The sequence below is a fragment of the Micromesistius poutassou genome (genome assembly GCF_964030765.1).
Source record: "Micromesistius poutassou genome assembly, chromosome: 15".
NCBI lineage: Eukaryota > Metazoa > Chordata > Actinopteri > Gadiformes > Gadidae > Micromesistius > Micromesistius poutassou.
The window spans coordinates 8,622,580-8,643,555 of NC_140285.1; the positions used below are offsets into that span (position 1 = coordinate 8,622,580).

The 20,976-nt window shown below is 43.1% G+C and overlaps 4 protein-coding genes across 4 annotated transcripts in view; 3 read left to right on the plus strand and 1 right to left on the minus strand.

The window, feature by feature from the left end:
- The first annotated feature begins 20 nt into the window (after positions 1-20).
- On the plus strand, positions 21-3,547 carry agmat (agmatinase (putative)). The gene is made up of 7 exons (XM_084479304.1): positions 21-404; positions 504-706; positions 993-1,041; positions 2,052-2,247; positions 2,618-2,797; positions 2,994-3,078; positions 3,169-3,547. The coding sequence occupies exons 1-7, from the start codon at positions 106-108 to the stop codon at positions 3,246-3,248; spliced, it is 1,092 nt and encodes a 363-aa protein (XP_084335430.1). The 5' UTR covers positions 21-105; the 3' UTR covers positions 3,249-3,547.
- Positions 3,548-4,501: 954 nt separating this feature from the next.
- dnajc16 (DnaJ (Hsp40) homolog, subfamily C, member 16) lies at positions 4,502-10,364 on the minus strand (the record flags this gene model as incomplete). Its single annotated transcript, XM_084479329.1, has 14 exons — positions 4,502-4,979; positions 5,700-5,867; positions 5,998-6,081; positions 6,237-6,317; positions 6,563-6,639; positions 6,779-6,958; positions 7,077-7,257; positions 7,744-7,874; positions 8,102-8,260; positions 8,370-8,474; positions 8,954-9,138; positions 9,572-9,887; positions 10,005-10,071; positions 10,207-10,364. 14 exons carry the CDS (start codon positions 10,362-10,364, stop codon positions 4,502-4,504), a joined length of 2,370 nt encoding a protein of 789 aa, XP_084335455.1.
- On the plus strand, positions 9,000-15,896 carry casp9 (caspase 9, apoptosis-related cysteine peptidase). Its single transcript, XM_084479330.1, has 12 exons — positions 9,000-9,085; positions 9,576-9,659; positions 11,627-11,767; positions 11,915-12,122; positions 12,211-12,294; positions 12,370-12,431; positions 12,527-12,703; positions 12,822-12,911; positions 13,213-13,360; positions 13,686-13,874; positions 14,184-14,293; positions 14,539-15,896. The coding sequence occupies exons 3-12, from the start codon at positions 11,636-11,638 to the stop codon at positions 14,659-14,661; spliced, it is 1,323 nt and encodes a 440-aa protein (XP_084335456.1). The 5' UTR covers positions 9,000-9,085; positions 9,576-9,659; positions 11,627-11,635; the 3' UTR covers positions 14,662-15,896.
- A 773-nt stretch (positions 15,897-16,669) lies between these two features.
- LOC311359778 (basement membrane-specific heparan sulfate proteoglycan core protein-like) overlaps positions 16,670-20,976 on the plus strand; it is a gene marked incomplete at its 3' end in the record, with an annotated part of 38,086 nt that continues 33,779 nt past the window's right edge. Inside the window, exon 1 of the mRNA XM_084479818.1 lies at positions 16,670-17,038. Coding sequence (XP_084335944.1) covers positions 16,970-17,038 — 69 coding nt within the window. The 5' untranslated portion in view covers positions 16,670-16,969. The remainder of the gene's footprint in view (positions 17,039-20,976) is intronic.

Sequence of the window (20,976 nt, forward strand, 5' to 3'; positions counted from 1 at the left end):
CTAAATATAGCGAATGGCAGGAGGCGGTGCCGCGCTGTGATCCACTCAGAAGAAATTCAACAACATACTTTTAGTGAAGTAGCGGATTCTGGTGTCCCCTTAATAATGTCTACATTTTATAAACGGATCGTTTCGGGAGCTCTGGGCCCACATCTTAGGAGACTACCAGTCCTGACTCAGAGGTTGGTAGTGAGTGACTGTGGCAGCAGAAACCCGAACTTCAACCCCAGCAGAACTCAGTCCTCCAAGAGCTACAATGTTCCGCCGAGCGCGGAGTTCGTTGCGAGGGTCTCCGGCATCGCCACGATGGCCAAACTACCGTACAGAGAGACCGCGGAGGGTCTTTACGCGGCGTTTGTTGGCGTGCCTATTGATACTGGAACCTCCAACCGACCAGGAGCACGGTAGTGTCTCAACTTGAATGAACTTTCACTTATATTAAGTCATACTGCGTGTGCCCGCAATAAGTGAACAATGTAATTTACGATTTTATTCTACTACAGGTTTGGCCCTCGACAGATTAGGGCAGAATCTGCATTGTTGAGGGCGTACAACAGCTGGACTAGGGCAGCTCCCTACGAGTCCATCATGGTAGCTGACATTGGGGACATTAACGTCAATGTCTATGACCTGAAGGACACCTGCACACGCATCCGAGAGGGCTACCGTAAGATCGTGGCCACCGGCTGTATCCCTCTCACTATGGGTGAGAATCACACTGATTGACCGGTATGCTACACTGAGATTATATGGACAGGAAGTTAAGAATTTGACTCAAACATAAAACAGATGGGCAAATGCACAATATTGGCCTACATTGTAAATTGTTCTCGCTTTTAGAACCTTTGACAACAAACGACATAGGCCTACTTTTGCAAAGGATCCAGGCACCAGACAAGATTATAATACTGTACAGTTTATTATTGCACTATAGTATTATTGTATTGTAGTTTTATTTTATTGTAGTATTTAGGATTGCTTGGTTTCTGCAGGGGGGGACCACACAATTGCCTACCCAATCCTTCAGGCTGTTGCTGAGAAGTAAGTGTGTATGTGTATATTTTTATATTTCTCCTTTATTGCGAATAAATAAAGACAAAACTAGACGTCGATAAGGTGTCTTGTGTTGAGCCACCAGAACACTATCAATGTGCCATGGCAAAGGAAGTGAACTGGAAGGTGATGAAGATGGAAGATTTATGGTTGTTACTTTAGCACACCACAGAGCATGATAGGATGTTAATTTATTCATTATCATTCATTATTATTCATCAATCATTTATTCCGATTTTTACATCAGCAATAATATCCACATCCAATAAACACACACACACACATGCGCACACAAGTGTTGTGCATGAACTAGTTCATTGAACAAGTTCATTTTTCTATGAACTTTGAACTGAACGTGACATATTTTACTAAAGAACTTTAGTAAAAATTTTACTAAAGAACTTGAACTTGAACTAGTTCAGATTTTGTGACATTCTGAATTGATGCTTAAGATGACATGTTTATTAAATAGAGTTACTGCCTTAGTTGTGATGAATGAAACAGGTGTACAAATAATATCCACAACAATTAAAGATTGTAGTGATGGGCAGCTGGTAATGGAGAGGATTAGTTTTAAAAGATAAGCACAGAATACTGTATAAATAAATTGTTAATGAACTGAACATGAACTAGTTCAAAACTGAATTGGTGAACTATGAACGTGAATTTATTATTCATTTATTTTCTTTTGTATGAACTGAACTTTGAACTAGTTCATGTGAAGTGTGAACTTGCACAACACTGGCGCACACACAGGTTAAGTGCACTGAGCTGGATTTCCACCACCACCGCCCCAGCCTCCACCTGCATTGGCTCTGCTCTGTATTGTATTCAACCTACACAATAGGTTGAGGTATCTGATGTACCCCATGGGGGATTGTATAGTGCTCCCTTTTGTGTTTGTATGCTGCACCTCACATCTGTTTGTCATGCTTCACACACACTGTAAAACACACTATATCCATGGTTCATGTAAACTGTCTTGGTGCTTTGGTCAGATATGGCCCAGTGGGTCTGATCCACGTGGACGCCCATGCGGACACCAGCGACGTAGTGCTGGGGGAGAAGATCGGCCACGGGACCCCCTTCAGGCGCTGCGTGGAGGAGGGGCTGCTGGACTGCAAGAGGGTCGCCCAGATCGGCCTGAGGGGAACTGGCTACTCGCCTGATTCTTATGAGTGGAGCCGTGCGCAGGTACCAGACCAGGTCTTTTAGGTATGGTGGGGTGCAATTAAATACATTGCCAATATATTGATGAAATAAACCGGAGAATGCCGGCTTTTAATCTATGCTATGGATATTTGACGGTGCATTTTGGTTCATTTGAATGAATTTTGGTTCATTCTGTGCATTTGAGTTCCATTGTTCGAACAGACTGTCTAATGGTGAAATAACAATGACGGACAAAGGATATTATGGGCAGATATGTTTATTTGGTTCAAACTATGTGAAAGGAAGCAAACACACGGATTTGCATGGATTTGTTTGCCTAAAGATGGAGAAACAGGTGGAAGAAAAGGTTGGCATTTACATTAACAACATAGCATTAAATTGTGTGCAATAGGGTTTCCGTGTCGTGCAAGCGGAAGAGTGTTGGTTCAAATCCCTGGCACCTCTGATGGCTGAGGTCAGGGCTCAGATGGGCAGTGGGCCGGTGTACCTGAGCTTCGACATCGACGCTCTAGACCCAAGCTTCGCTCCCGGAACAGGCACACCTGAGATAGCAGGACTCACCTCCATGCAGGTGAGACCAATGTGTTTGCCCCCAGGGGGATTGTTGTTTTGTTTGTTAAAGCAGGGGGAGTGGTGTTGTTTTTTAATCTGGAGGGGACTCCATTTTTAATGTCATCATCACCTCACACGGGGCCATGCCCTTGGTACCTTGGAATATGAATAACTTGTGCATTTAAATATGTCTGTCATGTACTTGTTTTGTGCAGGGGCTGGAGATTGTGCGGGGCTGCCGTGGGCTCAACCTGGTGGGGTGTGATTTGGTGGAGGTGTCTCCACCGTATGACACGACAGGTACCGTATGACACCATCATGTTTACATCATATAACCATCATATAAAAAACTGATATTTATTTGTGTTTGTATGCATGTTTGTTCAACAGGGAATACAGCACTGACTGCCGCAAATTTGCTTTTTGAAATGATGTGTGTGCTGCCGAAAACAAAATATTACCCAAAATAATACATTGTGAATTCTTCTTTTACATTTTATCAAATAAACACAAATTTCAATGTGAAGTATGAAGGTATTAGATTTTAGTGGAATAAAATACATTTTCTTTAAATCATAAATGTAAAATTAGATAGCATTTGTTATGACCAGCAAGAGAATATATGCACAATCAGAGACAAATCAAATTAAACACTTGTAGTTGCCTTTTACATTTCATTTAATAGTTATAATACCAAAAGACAATGTTTATGGGCACTATAAAACAATAACCACATTTTGATAATAAATCCATGTAAAACATGAACTGATCTTTCATATCATTGAGTTTTTTTTCCTTTAAAATACCGATCTATAGGTTTGATAATTATGTACAATATCTACAGTTCACAGTATTGACAATAAGGACATTACAAAGCACACAAAAAATGAATGGATCAAACATTCATATGTTTTCTTTGCCTAATTCATTCAACATGAACGTGTTTGTACATGCCAGTTAATCGAAGCCTTTGAAGACATTTGGGACAATGAAACGCACGGCCAGTGCCATTAGACTCATCATTTCATGTCATAGCTTCTACTTAACAAAACAGACTAAACACTGTCTACATATTGTCCTCTTTTTTTGATCCGTCAGGATGACCATTGATAATGCCAAGCCTAGGGTAATATGAAGGCATTGTCGTTAACAGCTATCTGCTATATTGCACAGGCAGGGAAAATCAGCATTCAGCAGAAAATATCTGAACAAAGAAATGCCAAAAAATGTAAAAAGAAGGCTAGTGCAAGAGACATGCATCTCCATTCACAGTTTTCTTCATTCAAGACTAAGATAGATAGAACATCTTGCCTACAATAATTGTTTTGATTATGATATTATGGAATATGCTTTTATGATGTAATATAATCATAATGGAGGCAAATAAAACTCAAGTTGACCACAGTGATTTGTTTTCTTGTTTTAAAGGCTATAGTAGCAGCATTGACCTAAAAAGTATAAATAATAAGTACCAAAACAACAAAACTGGTGAGATCTAGTAGCATGCTTTGGCTTGTACTTGTCCCACAGTATTTGTACGTTCAACATTTAACCAACAGCAGTTTCAAAGCAAGTCAGTAGGTCAGAATAAATAAATAAACCGGTCATTCAAAGTACAAAACGGAACAAAAGACCCTCTGGGTTGCTTTACTCATGCCCAACATGAGGCGGACCTCTTCAGCATCAGAGCGGACAAGGAGGATGAAGGATGATTCACCCGGTCCTATTTCCCAGGGGTGATCTTGTCCAGTCCGGGCCAGGCGGGGACGTAATAGCGAGGCAGGGTCCCCTCCATCAGCCTCTCCATCCACAGCCCCAGCCGGTCCAGTTTGTGGTGGATCTGCAGGGTGGACACGGAGCGCGAGCGGTTGGACTTGCGCGGCGGAGGGTGGTCGTCGCGGGATCCGGGCCTCGACCTGCTGGACAACGTCGCCCCTCCCCCGCCCGCCCCCGCCCCCGATTCGTCCTCGGACGACTTGGCGTCGGGGTCTTCGCCGGTGTACACAGGCTTGAAGAGGCACAGGTACTTCTTGTGGCCGTTGAGCGCCATCACGTAGCCGGTGTAGTCCGCCCTGCGATTAGCCGCCTGGTGGTCGTCGTGGGCGTCCCGCCGCAGGGCATCCTGCGCGTACTCCAGCAGGGAGTGCATCCACTCGCTGTGCTTGTCCATGTTCAGGAAGGAGAAGTGCAGCGTCACGCTCCTGCAAGGGGAAATGAGGGTTAGTTTCATCATGTTTCAAAACAAGTTGTATCATGTCTGCATGGAATGAGGGCTCCGTTATGAGGAGGACTCGGTAAACTGATAGAAGGGGCTGGATATAGTGTCCCTGGAGGTGGCCTCCTGCTGCTGTGGAACCTCAACCCGTGGACTACAGATCCAGAACCATTTCATGCCAATTTATTTAGCTTGTACATCATCTTTATTTAGGGTTATGGGAGGGGCCAATATAAAAACCAAGCTTCACCAGAACATTCCTTAAAGTTGGTGGAAGCTTTGAGAGTTGTAAAGAGAGAGTAGGAAAGAGAGCAATATATAAAAAAAACCTCCTTCTCTCCCTACATGTCTCTGCTATTTACATGATAGTGCATTGTGTGGGAATGTAATTGACAGGCAAGAAGGATTCCCTGAACCAATAAGTAAAGGTATGCCCTGATAGGTCTGAAATAAGTCTGGAGTGGCCTAAAACCAAAATTGTCCCACAGATTCACCAGAACAGGCAGGCTCTGGTGAACTAACTAACTAACTAACTAAAAGCTGATGGATGGTATTTCTAACAGATAACACTCAAGTTATAGCTATTAAACCTGACCTAAAGCACCTTGAGACGACACACTGTTTTATCCAAGCACATTTCCATACCGGTAATGGTAATAAAAAAATCCCAAATTCTTTGCTACACGCCCGGGAGCGATGACCTCACCCCGTGAAGGAGTACACCTCTTTGGCAAACTTGCTGAGGAGGATGTTCTTGGAGGTGTGGGTGAGGACCAGCACCACGTTCATGTGTCCTGGTCTCAGCCTCACCAGGTTACTGGTGTACGTGATGTCTGTCAGCTCTGTCACCTCCACAAAACTCTTCTTTGGAGGCCTAAAACATTGAGCCATCGGGAAAAAAAAAAGTTTTATACTTGCATAATGTCATCGACCACAGATATGTGGAACATTAAACCAGTTGGCTGATGAAACCATGAATGCCTGAACCATAATCCCTTGCTTGCCTCGATGCACCTCCAGGGGAGCCGTTTTCTGTTTTGAGTCCGTCCTTTCCTTTAGGTTTGGTCTGCTTGTCCTCACTCGAGTCGCTGAAATCATACAGAAAAGCCGTTGAAAAATGACAAATGAAAAAATTACCTTTGATTGCATTTTGCTTTTTGAGAGCTAACTACAGGGTTAAGAGAAAAGTGAGTGAGTGGTGTGGGAATTGAGTATAGCAGTGTACCTCAGTCAGTATTCTTACCTAAAAGCCTGGATGACCACAGTTCCAAACAAGATGAACAGGGCGGAGAAGATCAGAGACACAAGGGGCATCATCTCTCGCCTGAGGAAAAAAAAAGTGATTTACACCTCTAGATGTTTATATACTTAGTCTACTGAATCACGTAATGTAAGATAAATATGAAAGTCAACCATAATTAAAACTGCGCGCAGTGATGAACGGGACCTCGTGCCGGCTTGCGGCCGCGTCAAGTGCCGTCGTAACATGTGGGCTGGCAAGATGTGCACATGTTAGGACCGCACGTGACGCAGCCCATAATTATTTAACATCAGTATATCAATACATACCAGTTATTATGCAAAATATCATCCACCACTTCTGTGAGATAATCATAGGAGGAGTAGATCCATCGGATAATAAACATCTATAAGAAAAAGACAATATTTACTCTTCAAACCACAAACTCGGCCTCATCCCCACGTTGATTAGACGGTTACAAATAACAAAACTAGTGACTTCTTCAGGGGCAGGGGAGGTTGGGCGGGGGGTGGGGGGGAACATACCGAGGCAAACTCGTTGTTGAGCTCGGGCAGCGTGGCGTCGTAGTTGAGAATGGACGGGTCCTTGTGGAGGCGCTCCAGCTCATCCACTAACGCCTGCTGGTCCTCCTCGCTGCCGTTCCACGCTGTCACCGGCTTGTACAGGGTCTTCCCCGCCGCGTTGCGCCGCTCCAGGATCACCACCTGGGGCACCCACGCACACACACACACGCACGCAAACACGCACACACAGGGCCAACAGCACACTGCTTATTATCTGATGTTCTTTTGGTTATAACATGTACTGTTGAGTCATGTGTACCTGTGAGAACCAGGGTGTCTCCTTGCTCTGCGTCAGGACATCACACAGGGGCTGCTGATGCCTCTGGTAGACGTAGGCGAAGCGCAGCACCTCCCTGGTGTTGGTGGAGGCGAAGGACAGGAAGGCCTGGTTCCCAGGGGAGAAGGACTCCTCGTCGCTGGTCATCAGCAGCACACAGTACCTTAGAGTGTAGGCACATGAAGCGGTTGGTACCGACGGATAACAACATTTACAGTTACAGTTACAAAAAAGTAATATTAACAATAGGAAGATAAGATCACAATATAATACAAAATAAAGTAAAAATAGAAAATGAAAGTAATAATAATAATAATTAAAGCTGCGAGCAGCATTTAACGGTGCCAAGCATAAGCTGACCAATAAACCAACCTAACCCTAACCATGGCTGATAGACCATTAAAACCCTGACGCAGACCATGAAGACCCTGACAGACCTGACAGACTAACACCTAATAATAATAATAATATTTAAAGCAATTAGGAAATTGCAATCCAATGAAAGAATGACGTTACATCAGAGTTTGAAATGTAGACAATAGCATATGACAAACCAAGGATATTTTATGAACTTCCTTCGTTCTACAATCCCTGATTAATCTGATGTAGCCGGACAAACAGGTGATGACAAAATTATGGCATGTCTTACTTCCTGCGTCGGTGGAACTGTTTCACAGGGCAGAGCTCATCAAAGAGCTTCTGGTTGACCAAGCGTGGAACCAGGAGGAATTTGTTGTTGGACATGAACTCATCAATGATCTGCTTCTTCATTCCCTTGGCCTGCAGAGAACCACAGAGGATCGAGGCTCAGAGAGGACAACATCTAAAGTCTACATCCACAGTATGACCACTCATGGTGACGACCGACCTGTGCATTAACGATACCAAACAGAGGCCCAGCAGATGAGAGACCCACGGCATGTTGTGAGTGACAATATTGATGCCAATATTCCTTCAAAAAACACAAAGCTTCCACTTTGGTTATGGCATTGGTCTGAGGCATGTACCTGTATGATGTCCGCTGGCTTGTCTATATTCTCTTTAAAGACCAACATGGTGGGGGCATAGGTGTTGATGTTGAACTGTTTCAGCAGATTGGCCGTGTCTGAGATGCCCTGGTCAACGTAGCCGAACTGCAGGTAGTCTTTGTAGGCAAATGCTGTCAGCTGTGGAGAAATAGAGGTAAACATGGTCATTTATAAATAAAGTGTGCATGTGTGTGCGTGTGTGTGTGTGCGTGCGTGCGTGCGTGTGTGTGTTAGTTAGTGCACCTACCTTAAACAGTAGAGGGACTGCAGGCACTTGGTCGAAAAGGAGCACATGTGGCTTGTTGATCTCTTGCCAGCTGTTTAGGAATTCTAGCTGGTTCTTATCAGTGACCTAGGAACAACAATCACAGTCTGGTAGCACCACATGTGTGTACTGTCCTGCTTCAAGGGGATGTAGGTAACAACAGCAGTAACAACAAAACAAAAAAAACGTTCAACCCTCTTCGGCTATCATGAGCTAGCACATTCAGCCTGTGACTCAGACACTCTTCAAGGCACAGCTCACAGGCATTAATGTTTATTCATTGTGAATTGTATGAATCGTATTGTGGCATTACCGAAGCAAAAAAGTGTTTTATTTGTTGTTTGTTGTTGTTGTATTTTATTTCACCCTCTTGACCATCCTTCAGCTAATGTAAGCAATGTAATGTAATTAAGAATGATTCCCCCAGGGTTAGGGTTTCTCCCACTTGATTGGTACGGGATACGTAGTACTTAATTATAACAGCTTTTGCAAGTAAACAATAAGCTAACTCCCAATGTGTGCATTGTATACTTCTCTTCTATTTGAAAATGTAACATATGAGTTACCTTCTCTACCAGCCTTTGTGGAAGCAGGTCCTCCACAAACTGCTTGAGGAGCTCCTTGGCCACGGCGTAATGGAAGAAGGTGACCTTGCCGTTGATGACCCCCAGGATGGATGGCGTACGGTGGGCTCCAAGGTAATTGGCCAAACGCCTCTCATAGCCCACGTCCACAACGCCAATGCCCACGCCTGCATCCACAGATACCCACACACAATGGTCATCAATGGGCTACTTAACATGCGGACCTGCAAAAATGCTAAGCTTGCCATACATCAACAGCAAGCACAGAGTAGCATCAAAGCTACTTTATATAAAACTGATTTATTTTTATGTAAACTGCACACTAAATACGTTTTCCTAAATAATATTAAGAATACATTAATTCATATATTATAATGATAATAATAATAGCATCATATTATAATCATATAATAATATAATAGTACAAAAAGTTTCACTTTTTTTATTTAGTCACGTTTAGACAACCTCCTCTTCGGACTACTTCAATAACTTGACTAACGATTTTATATATCAGGGATTAATTCCAAATATGGACATCTTAACATAGCAACACACTCATGCTTTATTTTCAGTCGGTTAGTGGATTCTTCCTTTCCTCACCTAGCGCCTCCATCTCCTGCACCACTTCCTTCCAGACCGGCTCGATGTGGATGCAGCTGAAGCACCAGTCTGAGGTGATCTTCACCAGGTAGGGCCTCTTGAAGCTGCCGGGGACCACGTTGTTGACGTACTGGTCGAAGTGCAGCGCATATTTGCCGTCGGCGAAGTCCCGGCTGTTCTTGTTGAAGGGGAAGTTGAAGAAGGTCTCGTCAAAGTCAAAGTGGCTGTGGCGATGGCGGTACTGGCCGTAGGGCTGGGTGTCATCCGTCTGTCCGTATCGGTCGTAGGTGGAGCGCTTCTCCTCGCTGGATAGGATCTAGACGGGTGAGAAGACACAGGAATAATAGAATGGTTGAGGATGATGAACCAGAGGCAAATTATGTCCTGTACGTCATGTTTTTTTTCTTTTAAACAGCTGAAAGGAATATTAAACCTCATAAGACTTTGTGATCTTGATGAACATGTCCTCCGCTTCTGGACTTTTGTTTTTGTCGGGATGCCTGGAAATTAAGAAATATTTTTATTCATGAAACACTTGAAACCTCCATGCACTTGCTACCATGTTTGCTACTTGTGTTACTGACCAGTGCATATTTATATTAAATATCAGAGTGATTTGTGTCACAGCAGCATACCATTCCTTTGCTAGGCGTTTGTAGACCTTCTTGATCTCAGCCTGGCTGGCGCTTCTAGTTACCCCAAGGATTTTGTAAGGGTCAGCCTCAGCTGCAGCGTATAGTGAGCCTGCCAGAAGCAGGACCAGGACCACCACCACAGCAAAAGGCAGTGACATCCTTTGTCTTCCTCAAACTGCTGGCCCCAGGAATAGAAGTACAGTACAGTCAGATTCATTCAAAGTCACAATCTCTGTCGCTATGTAGAGGAGCTTACCTAGTACTAGGTTATGCAAGCTCATTATAATTATATGAATATGGTCATACTAATCTAGGAAAATCTGCCTTACCAAAAGTACCTCTGTATCATCATAAAATAACCAGACTGTTGATTACTATATTTGAGTGGATGTCATTTGAATTATTTGCCGAAAAGCTCATGATACGTCTGTGGATTTGTATTAGCGTGCAACATAGCACCGGAGTCCTAGGCCAAATTAATAAACGGATTACCGATCACCTCAAGCAGATGAGTTCAACCAATCATAGGCCACATATTGAACCCGGCGGCTCCCCAGAATGTTGTCTGTCAGCGTCGATCCGAAAAGACATCGGTTAGCAAAATGTTGCTTTAGGAGGAGCATCCTCCTGCTACATCATAGGAGCATCCTCCTGCTACATCACAGCTCCCAGCCGGAGGCAGAGGGGGAGGAGCTGCTCGGGGAGGAGGAGGAACAGAAACAAGAAGAACTTTGGGAATTTGAGTATTTGGTGACGCTTAACGACCAGTGGGTGCGCTGGATTTTTATATCCATCGCGCCGCCACCTCAGTTCTTCGATTCCATTGACTGCTTCGACTCGTTGCTGCGTCAACGTCGTCGCCATATTGGAGCGGCACGACTGGCCTGCAAACAAATACAAGTAAATTGGGGAGATGCGGGTTTTCTGGATACAAAGCACTATAACGTTTACATTTCTCAACCGAATACGTTCAGTCGTTTTATATTAATATTTAATCTTATTATATGTAGTTTATATATTATACATAGAGATATATTGATTTTTGGATTATATCGATAAAAAATTGAAATCAGTTGAAAAGTGCTTGCTATCCGTTTACTTGTAAATGTTTACAGGTCAGTCTCTGCCTCTCCAAATATGGCGGGGGAGGGGCATGTGTTCAGCTAGCTGTGTACAGTGGAATTCACGTCGGCAGGTGTATCCAACCCACCCCTTGTTTGGTCTATCGACTCCAACAGCCAACCAATCAGAAGATGGTGTGATGTAAACAAGGAAATGGCTCTTGTAACCGAGCGAATACGAAACAACGATACGAATCGAAAAGAGGATTGCCATACAATATATTCTCTGTCGATGGATGTACTCTAGTTCTTGCGTCTCATTTTGTATGATTATACACATCATTTCACTGTTGGTTTAGAACTCCAGAATGGATCCAAAACACAGGAGTCTTCTTCAGCGCAACAGGGTCACTCTTGTTGTGGATCTGAAACCATCAGAGCTCTACGATGGACTTCTGGAAAAGGGAATTTTCACCCAAGACATGATTGATGAGATTAAGGTAGATTTACAATTTTTTTTTTTTTAAAGATATGGCAGTACGTCTTGCTCTTGGTCATCAATATGTCACCGGTGTAGTAAAAGGACCACTGGTTCCTGGTTCTGACCAGTCTGTAGTTGTAGTGAACTTTAAACTGTCTCCCTCCAGAACTCCGGAACCCGGCGGGACCAGGCCAGGCAGCTACTCTGTGATCTAGAGAAACGTGGTTCCCAGGCTTTCCCTTGTTTCATCCAGTGCCTCCGTGATGCAGGGCAGCTCCCCTTGGCAGAGCTCCTGCTGGGCGGAGAAGCTCCAGTCCAGCCTCTGGTCCCGGCACTGGAAGTCATCCGCCCTGTCCTCCAACCTCTACCTGTCTGTACGTATTTCTTTCTTTGGACACCAGCGATAATAGATAACAACAAACTTGAATGGTCACTTTAAATTGTGTTTTGTTTCTCCAACAGCATCGCCTATGAACGTTGATAGGCCTGGAAAAGACACTGCTCCAATCTATCCAATCCGGAGGCCTAGTGACTCTCCCAGCCCATGTAAGCATCATATTTATAGAACAAAGAATGACGTCTTTGGTTTTTGGTTAAAAAACGTTTTCTTCTTTTTCTCAGCGCCAGACAGCGAATACAGAATACCAAGGCCACCAAGGAGAACAAGAAAAGATAGTATTCAGGTAAATGTTGTTTACACCTCCTTAGACTCGGAAACACATTGACGATAATATTTTTCTCGTTAATGACATCATCCTCCCTCTCTATCTCTCCTCAGACCTATAAAATGGATGCCAGCCCATGTGGACACTGCTTGATCATAAACAACGTGAAGTTTGAACCCAATGCTGATCTGAGCAATCGCACAGGCTCAAATGTAGATTGTGACAAACTAGAAAAAAGATTCAAGTCACTGAACTTCATTGTTGCAGTGAAGACAAACCTGAGATACAAAGTGAGCCTTGCCATCACAGCATACTTCTCGTTTCTTACTATTGATCTATAATAAACTTTCTAGATGCACTTAAAATTTCTAGATGCACACTAATTGTTCTATGATCGTCACGTTTCAGCAAATAAGACATGAGCTCTGCGTTCTGTCAAAGATTGACCATTCTCCGTTTGACTGCTGTGTGGTCATCATACTGTCTCATGGGACTGAGGTACACAAACACACACGTACACAGTTACAATACTCATAGTAATCTCCCTTCTCTGGGTTTCATTCATGTGTATTGCATAGCAAGGTAGTCTATCTGACCCAAAATGATTATACGTTATGGATGTCTTTAGGGGATGCTAGGGGACTGCTATGTTGTTCTATACTGTACCTTACTTAAATTGTACTTAAAATACAATGTCCAAAACGTAAATGGCCTGCCATGCTTTTGAATCGCACCAATCTACTGGGCCTTGACTGCTGGATTGTCTATAAACCTGGAAGTTATGTTTACCGGTTTGTAGGTGAATCACAACCGCTTCCCTGGTGCCGTGCATGGGGTGGACGGACCTGCTGTTCCCGTCCAGTTCATCACCAACTACCTGAACGGACAGCACTGCCCATCCCTACAAGGCAAACCCAAGCTATTTTTCATCCAGGCCTGCGGAGGAGGTAATGATGCTGAACTCAATCACAGTAGTCTTTCAGTTGGTTCGTTGACATGCACACTAATATGGGCATCTTCAAATGGGGCAATCTTTTTGAAGTTTCAGTGTAAACTCTTTATGGAGAATATCTGACCTCAAAATACTCCCCTCCGCCTATTTTGAAACTCCAGACGTAGTTAAGTCTGACATCTGTGATAATACTACATAATATAAAGATAATACAGTGTTCTGGTTGGAGATAATGTGCTGCAGTGCTGAGCGGTCCTGAAAGGCAATCCTCACGTTTATATTTGTTACATGATTTATTATTATTATCTCTTCATGAACAGGCGAGAAGGACACAGGTTTTGAGGTTTCTCCTGACGAGGTTGAGCCCTACATGGGAGGAGCGGACGACCAGACGGACGCCATGCCCATGTCGTCCAGCAGCGACTCCATAAGCACGTCAGATGAACCCGACGCCCGGGCCACCCTTCCCACGCCCAGCGACATCCTTGTCTCCTACTCCACCTTCCCTGGTGTGTGTGTGTGTGTGTGTGTGTGTGTGTGTGTGTGTGTGTGTGTGTGTGTGTGTGTGTGTGTGTGTGTGTGTGTGTGTGTGTGTGTGTGTGTGTGTGTGTGTGTGTGTGTGTGTGTGTGTGTATTTCATTGTGCATGATGTGTTTATCATTGTTATTATCATTGTTTCACTGTTTATCATTTTATTTATTTATGTTATTGTCAACAGAGATTTTGACTCATTTGGTTTGGCTTGAGATATAGTGCAATATAAAACAATATATTTCATTGAGTGTGGGGCTGTTTTTGATTAATATCTCCTTGTATAGGCTTCGTGTCCTGGAGAGACCCTCTCTCAGGCTCCTGGTATGTAGAGATACTGGACAACATTCTGGAAGAACACGCTGTTTCAAATGACCTAGTCACCATGTTGATGATGGTGAGCTTTGATACAGTTTTATTAATGTGTAATCGTCTTACATTATACATGTCTCTCGATGGACCAAGCACATTTTCATATATCATTATTTCAATTTCAAATGAGTGTGGGTGTTGTTTCCGTGTCCACTTCATTTTCAGCATTTTAACAGTGTTTCAGCATTAGAGAAGCGCTGCATTGGTAACATTTAATTGCTGCTTCATTTTGATATTTCCTGAAGTACTATGTTGTTGTTGTTGTTGTAGGTTAACAACGAGGTGTCTCAGAACTCGGCAAAGGGCCTCTACAAGCAGATGCCTGGCTCCTTCAACTTCCTCCGCAAACTTCTCTACTTTCAAACCCAGTCCCAGGGACAAACTCCTGCTTGATATTATTGTCATCACTGAATGTATCTTTTTTTTTTTTTACATGTTTATAGCTCTTGTGAACAGTCACATTTTCTTATTGCTCTTTGATAATCAATAAGAGGCCTGTTTTTAAGAGAAGGTGATCAATATGATTTTATAAATATATTTTTTACAGTTACCTTTTCAATTAATTATGTATAGCCTGTGAAGCCCTCTGTATGAAAACTGGTCTTATACACATACTATTTATTCTTTGACTTGCTTAGTGGCACAAAAAAGCTTAAATGACAATCCATTGCAAAGATATGATTGATGTTGTCGTTGTTTCTATATACTGACTAACTTTCACTTCACGAACTATCTCTGGTACTGTAACACATCGTTATTTAGGACTATGACTTCAAGGGTGTTGACACCAAAGTATGAAGCAATATGTTGTGGTGGAACATTTGCTTCTCGTGAGGTCTCTTCCCCCAGCTGCGTGCTCCCGATCCAGCTGGCAACACAGATCGCTATCTGTAGTATTACTCTATTTCTGTAGTATTACTCTTTCTTTAGTATTTTGAACTCTCCCAGCTGAGTCAAAAAACTACAGAAAGAGTATACTACAGAAAGAGTATACTACGGAAAGAGTAAGCAAATGTGGGGATCTTTAAATGTTTTTGTCCTTCGAGCCACATCTAAATGTAATAATGACTGCAAAATTAAAAATGGTCAGGCATATTTTGTTTCGTAATGTATGTAAACTTGTTTAAAGCTTACTTTGCAGCTATCAGCTGTACCTATCCTAACACATTGAAATGTTATAGTGTCATCGTTTTCGAATGGGTTCAGACAGCCTGGATTGCATGGCATACTTTGGCAGCACATACTAACTTTCCGCTGCCTGTTTATCACTGTAATGGGGAGAAAGTAGCTTTGTGTTCAGTTGACCATGTAGGGTGTTGTCAATATGGATGTAATAGATGTTCAACAGGCACCGTTTTAAATCAGATAAACTAACAATCTAAATCGTATTTTCAATATATTTTTCAGAATTGCTTTCAGGAACTCCTTGAGGCTGTGAATTACAAGCAGATTTGATTCCCCCCCAGTATGTGTTTATTTTTTGCAAGCAGGGGGTAGGGAGGAGTCCCATTGACACACCATTGTGGTCCGTGATGCATCCATTATGCTCTCACTGTCTAACATCAGCCAGCCACAGGCAGAACCCCCTTGGAAAAAGTCAGTAGTATGCAGCAAATAAACTGTCACAATCCCTTATATCTTTGTGATTTGATTTGCAATGTTTGGTGATGTAGGAATTCACGGCTCAACTTTGGATCCTCAAACATGTCTTGGTTTTTAATTGTGTGTAGTGAATGTGTATCTTTGTATTTTAAGTGCCTCGTGTCGTGATAAGATTCTAATATAAATATATATTAAAATGTCAAAATCCGTGCTCAAAACATAATAGGAAAAAAATAATCTCTCATAGTTTTAAATAGAGTAGGCGCACAGGTGTATTGAACCGCGAATTACCACTAGATGGCACCACACTTTGGGTATAAAAGTTTGAATTATTTTAACCCGCTTCGGTAGGTCGCATATACCCTGTATTTTCCACCCTTGTGTTCTCATGTCTTGGAATTCTCAATTTCTAAAACAATGGGGTTGGTTTGTTTTGTTGGGTAAATTCCATAGAAAATTTGAAAGCATTTTTGGGTATGCATGTCTTTGTGGCACTGTTACAGTTACTAGATCAGGCATGTTTAAGGCTGCAGGGCTGACAGAGATCAAGAAAATGTTTCCGCGGCTACCTGCATATACCATTCTCGTATTTTTATATTAAAAATGGGTAACTACGATATGTTCATTCGTCCAATGTGAAAAACTTCTTATCCGTCTCAAATAGGCCTGCAGATTTCTGGTCATGCATGGGCAGGGTCTAGGCTGCGTCTCTCCTCTTTGGGATTAGCTGTCTTTCAGCACTCCCTGAATTCCATTCCGCCTTTTACTCGGGGCAGTAGTCCTGTGCCCCAGCCAGAGTCGGACTTCCCATTGACTTGCGTGCTTTCCCCAGTCAAACTTTCGGACTGCCAAAGAAAGTGAAGCCATTGAGCCGATAAACGCACTAGATACACGGCACTTTGCAAATATTTTCATTCCAACAAATTGCTAAGGGATCGCTACCTGTTGATGAAGTCCCACCGGGCGTGGGAGCTAGAGAGGCCATTTGAACTTCATAGTAAGAAGTGAATAGGTACAGGAACACACTTCCCAAGTGGCAAGAAGAGAAGGACCTTGATTTTCTTTTCCCAGCAGTGCAGCCTGGGTTGGTTGGTGGAAAATGGGCACTCGGATCTGTTGGATCCATGGACTTACGTTCACATTGATACTTGCTTATCAACTACTCACTGTAAGTAGCCTACACTTTAATTTGGGAAAGTTTGACAAACTTTTCATAAACTTGATGAATTCATTTTGCATGCGCTGGTTCACATTATTCTTAAATTTACAAGGGGTAACTTAGTTGCAACTTTGAAATGAAATCACTATCACACTGACGTTATCCTTATTAACGTTTTAAATAGTGTGCTTCGGTCCCGCACATTGACTATGGAATCAAAACCACACGCGTTTCGGGCTTCACTATACAGTCGCTTGTTAGTCAAAGTAATTTGACTAAAACATCGGCTTGACTGAGGCTGGTCTGTCCATAGAGACAGCTATTCATAGTAGGGAGCTATCCCAAGGGTCTTCGAGACCCTCACTTTTTTCAAAGTAAAAATAGATAAATATCCTGATAATAAAAAGCAGTGTAAGCTACACCTTGCATTGCTTGGACATTCATCGGCTAGGACACGTGAGATACATTCGTTTTTATAATGTTTTCCTAACTCAAGCATGTATGCCAAACATGCAGGCAGACCTCTGCTTCATCACGCCACATGTCTAGAGACGATCAAAAGCTACTTTTTAGTAGCAGTTCAGTTTAGAAGCAGTTCAATTGCAAGTTGCAAATTTTCACTTTATGCAAAGATCTGTCTATGTTATAACATGTAGGCTACTGTTCGGGAAATATGTGCCATAAGGTGTAGGCTACACACACCTCTATATGTGTTCCATAAATCATAAAGAAGAGAGCCATTCGTTTGGTGCTGAGAATTGGCTGGACTCTCACCCCTCAACCCTCACCTCTCCAACACATAAAAAGCTGACCATAGTCCCTTTTTCATTTCATGTGCAAACTCTTTTGAACGTTGCCAGGAAATATATTTTTTCCCTGAACTTATTTGATGTCTCTGATGTTTGATACAGATTTGGTCTGAGGACTTTCTGAAAAAATCAATCATCTTTTCCTTTAAGTTTTGTGCAATGCCAAGGAGCAAACAGTCTTTGACTAATATATAATGTTTTGAAGATTGGTGAGCCAGGATATGGTTTAAATAAGGTGGAACCTCAAAGTCCTTAAAAATCACCCAACAACTTTAGATTTAGATACTACACTCCACTAAGAGCCCTATAGTGCATGCATAGATTATCTAAGATATTTAAAGATGACCACCCAGTTCAACCATTGCTTGAATGAAAGTAAAACTGAAAACTAATTGAATTAGCTCATCTTCAAGAATCTGCTTCATGCATTATGACAAGTGATGACAGACTATTTAATCAAACTTGCTTAAGAGTGTCACTGTCACTTTTACAGTTGCTTACATTTAATAATGTACTTACCTCTAACGTAAATGAAAGACTCAATGCACTTTTCCCTTAACAGTGTTACTTTAAATGACAATAGTGCTTGACTTAAACCCACCATCTATCAACAGGATTTAGCTTGTTCAAGGATGAAAATGTATAACAGTGAAGCTTTGTGTGAGTCACCCTTCATAGCATGAACACCGTGTAACCAACCTCTTTCAACTCTATGACATCAGAACCAGCAGCAGCAGTACTGTTGACACTTTGGGCCCTGCGATCTCCCAGTTTAGACTGCTGCAAGACTGTCCACTGACTTCACTAATGGGGGGGGGGGTTGTTGGGGGAAGGGCAGCAGCCTAGATTCTTGATGACTACAGCTACAGGCGGCCGCTTTCATAAAGTCTTTTATTTTTTTTCCATTTTCGGCTGGTGTAACTATTGTACTCCCTCTGGGGGTATTATGTTGCCTAACAGCAGTTTAATTTGGTGATTTAGGCCGACGGGGTTTGAAGTGAGAAGAGAGAGCGAGAGAGAGAGCGAGAGGGGGGGGGGGGGGGGGGGGTGTGTGTGTGTGTGGTGCTGTGCCATCTGAGACCGGCTACCTGAGCGCTATAAAACTCTATTCAGAGTCAATGAGGACCCCAAGGGGTAGTGGAGCACAGTAGTGCAAACACCGGCCCCATTCCACAGTTTGAACAGTGGGGAAGCTCTGCCCCCCCCCCCCCCCCTTCCTCCTCCTCTCCATCCTCCCCCCTGTTTCCTTACCCGTCCAGATAATTGGTCAAAGAGTCAGCTTAGCAAACAGGGCTTTGTTGAGTCATAGCCCCGGGAGAAGGAGGCCGTCCTGCCGGCACGGGGGGACAATGCGTGTGTACCGGAGTGGCTTGAGGAGGAGGCTCCTCCAAGTCCACGGCCACATCGGGAGCGCAGTGCCCTGCGGCGTGGTGTAAGGACTGAGGAGGGTTTGAGTGGAGCCCTCCCGGAGCCTGACTGCTGCTGCGGCTGTCCCCCCCCCCCCCCGTTTAAGAGAAGTGGGTAGGGGTTTAAGGGAAGGGGCTCCTCCGCATGATGTATCCCCCCGCCGGGATTAGCTCCTTAAAACACCTCTGACCTACACATCATGTAGGAATGAAAGATAAGATGCAGCTTTCGGTTCAGCCTTGCACTTTTTCTCATGCACATACACAATAACAGTGGGTGTCCCTCATACGGCGTGATTTACAGTCAAATCAACGCATAGAATGTGCCCTTGTGGTTTCATACCAATCCTCCAGGAATTGGAACAGATTTGCACTCAATAGCCTTGGACACGCACGTGAACAACGTGAACATGAGCAAAACCGATTTAAGATTTTTTGAAATTTGTCTTTGCAAAACGTCTCACCTCTCAAGCCAGCATCCTTATAAAGCGTCCGTTCGTTCAGCTTCGGCACACGTTGAGTTTGCGCCGGACAGCAGCAGAACTCGGCGTGTGCCGACATGAGTCCACATTCTCCCAGTGCTGCATGCCACAGGCCTGCTTGCATGCCTTCCATCGCCTGCCACACACATACACCTCAACACATTCAATTCACACACTGCCCACTCTTTTTTCCCCGGCATAAATCCTCCCTTTCCAGGGATATGTTTGAAGAATTTCAATAGTCCCAAATATGTGAGTTTATGAAATAGATCAGCACTGATTATGTGCACAGGAAAGCCACTGAAAACATTGTAATAACTCGCCAATCCCATAGGATTTTGCGCTGTAAATGTGGAGGTCCCCCCCCCACCCCCTGATGGGATATGTGCTGGAAAGTGATGAACAGTCACTTAGGTTATTAAGAGGTTCTCTAATGGTAACATTAATGTTTATAACTGCCCCTTGGCTAGTCTTGTCTTGTCAAGTAAACTATATTGCTCCCCATTCCTTTTTTATGGAGCTATAGGTATAGGTGTTGGCCAAGCAAGGTCACGGTAAGGTTACAAGATGACTTCAGGACAGACCTCTATTGCTTAAATAATCATGTTCTCAATGAAATAGAGAGCCTGCATTGGAAAGTTAGCCTATGATGACAATCTTTTACAAAGCTTCCGAGTCTCAATTGAAGATGACATTTTAGGATTGGTTCGACTCTTTCAAGGGCATTGCAAGGAAACTAACCTCATCCACATCCTCATCTGTCAAGCATGTAAATCTAGCGTTTCTTTCTTCTTTGGCATGGTCCCTGACCTGCACTCAATAGAGATTTACTCTAACGCTTTCCCTCTGAGGATGATAATAAATAAATCAAATGAAGAGGGTTTCTCTTCATCTGTGTGTTATTGAATGTCATATTGTCCATTTACTGAGAAGCAACGTAAAGTCACTCGGGTATACTATTTATTGCCTAAGAAGGCAAATGTATTTTCTTCGCATGGCCCTTCTTTGCACATACAGTACTTAGATTCTCAAATGGGCGGTGAGTCTTTTTTGTAATGTTTTGCAACAGAATACATTTCTGCTCTTTCATTTAGTTTCTAATGCCACAATTCTGCTCTTTCCGTATCCCACTATATTCAATTTATTCTTTAAATTCTTCCCATCTAATTAGGGACTGGCCAACAAGAAGTAAGCTCTGGTATGAAAAATGAAATATTATATATTTCAGTTTGTTTTGGACCTCCATACTG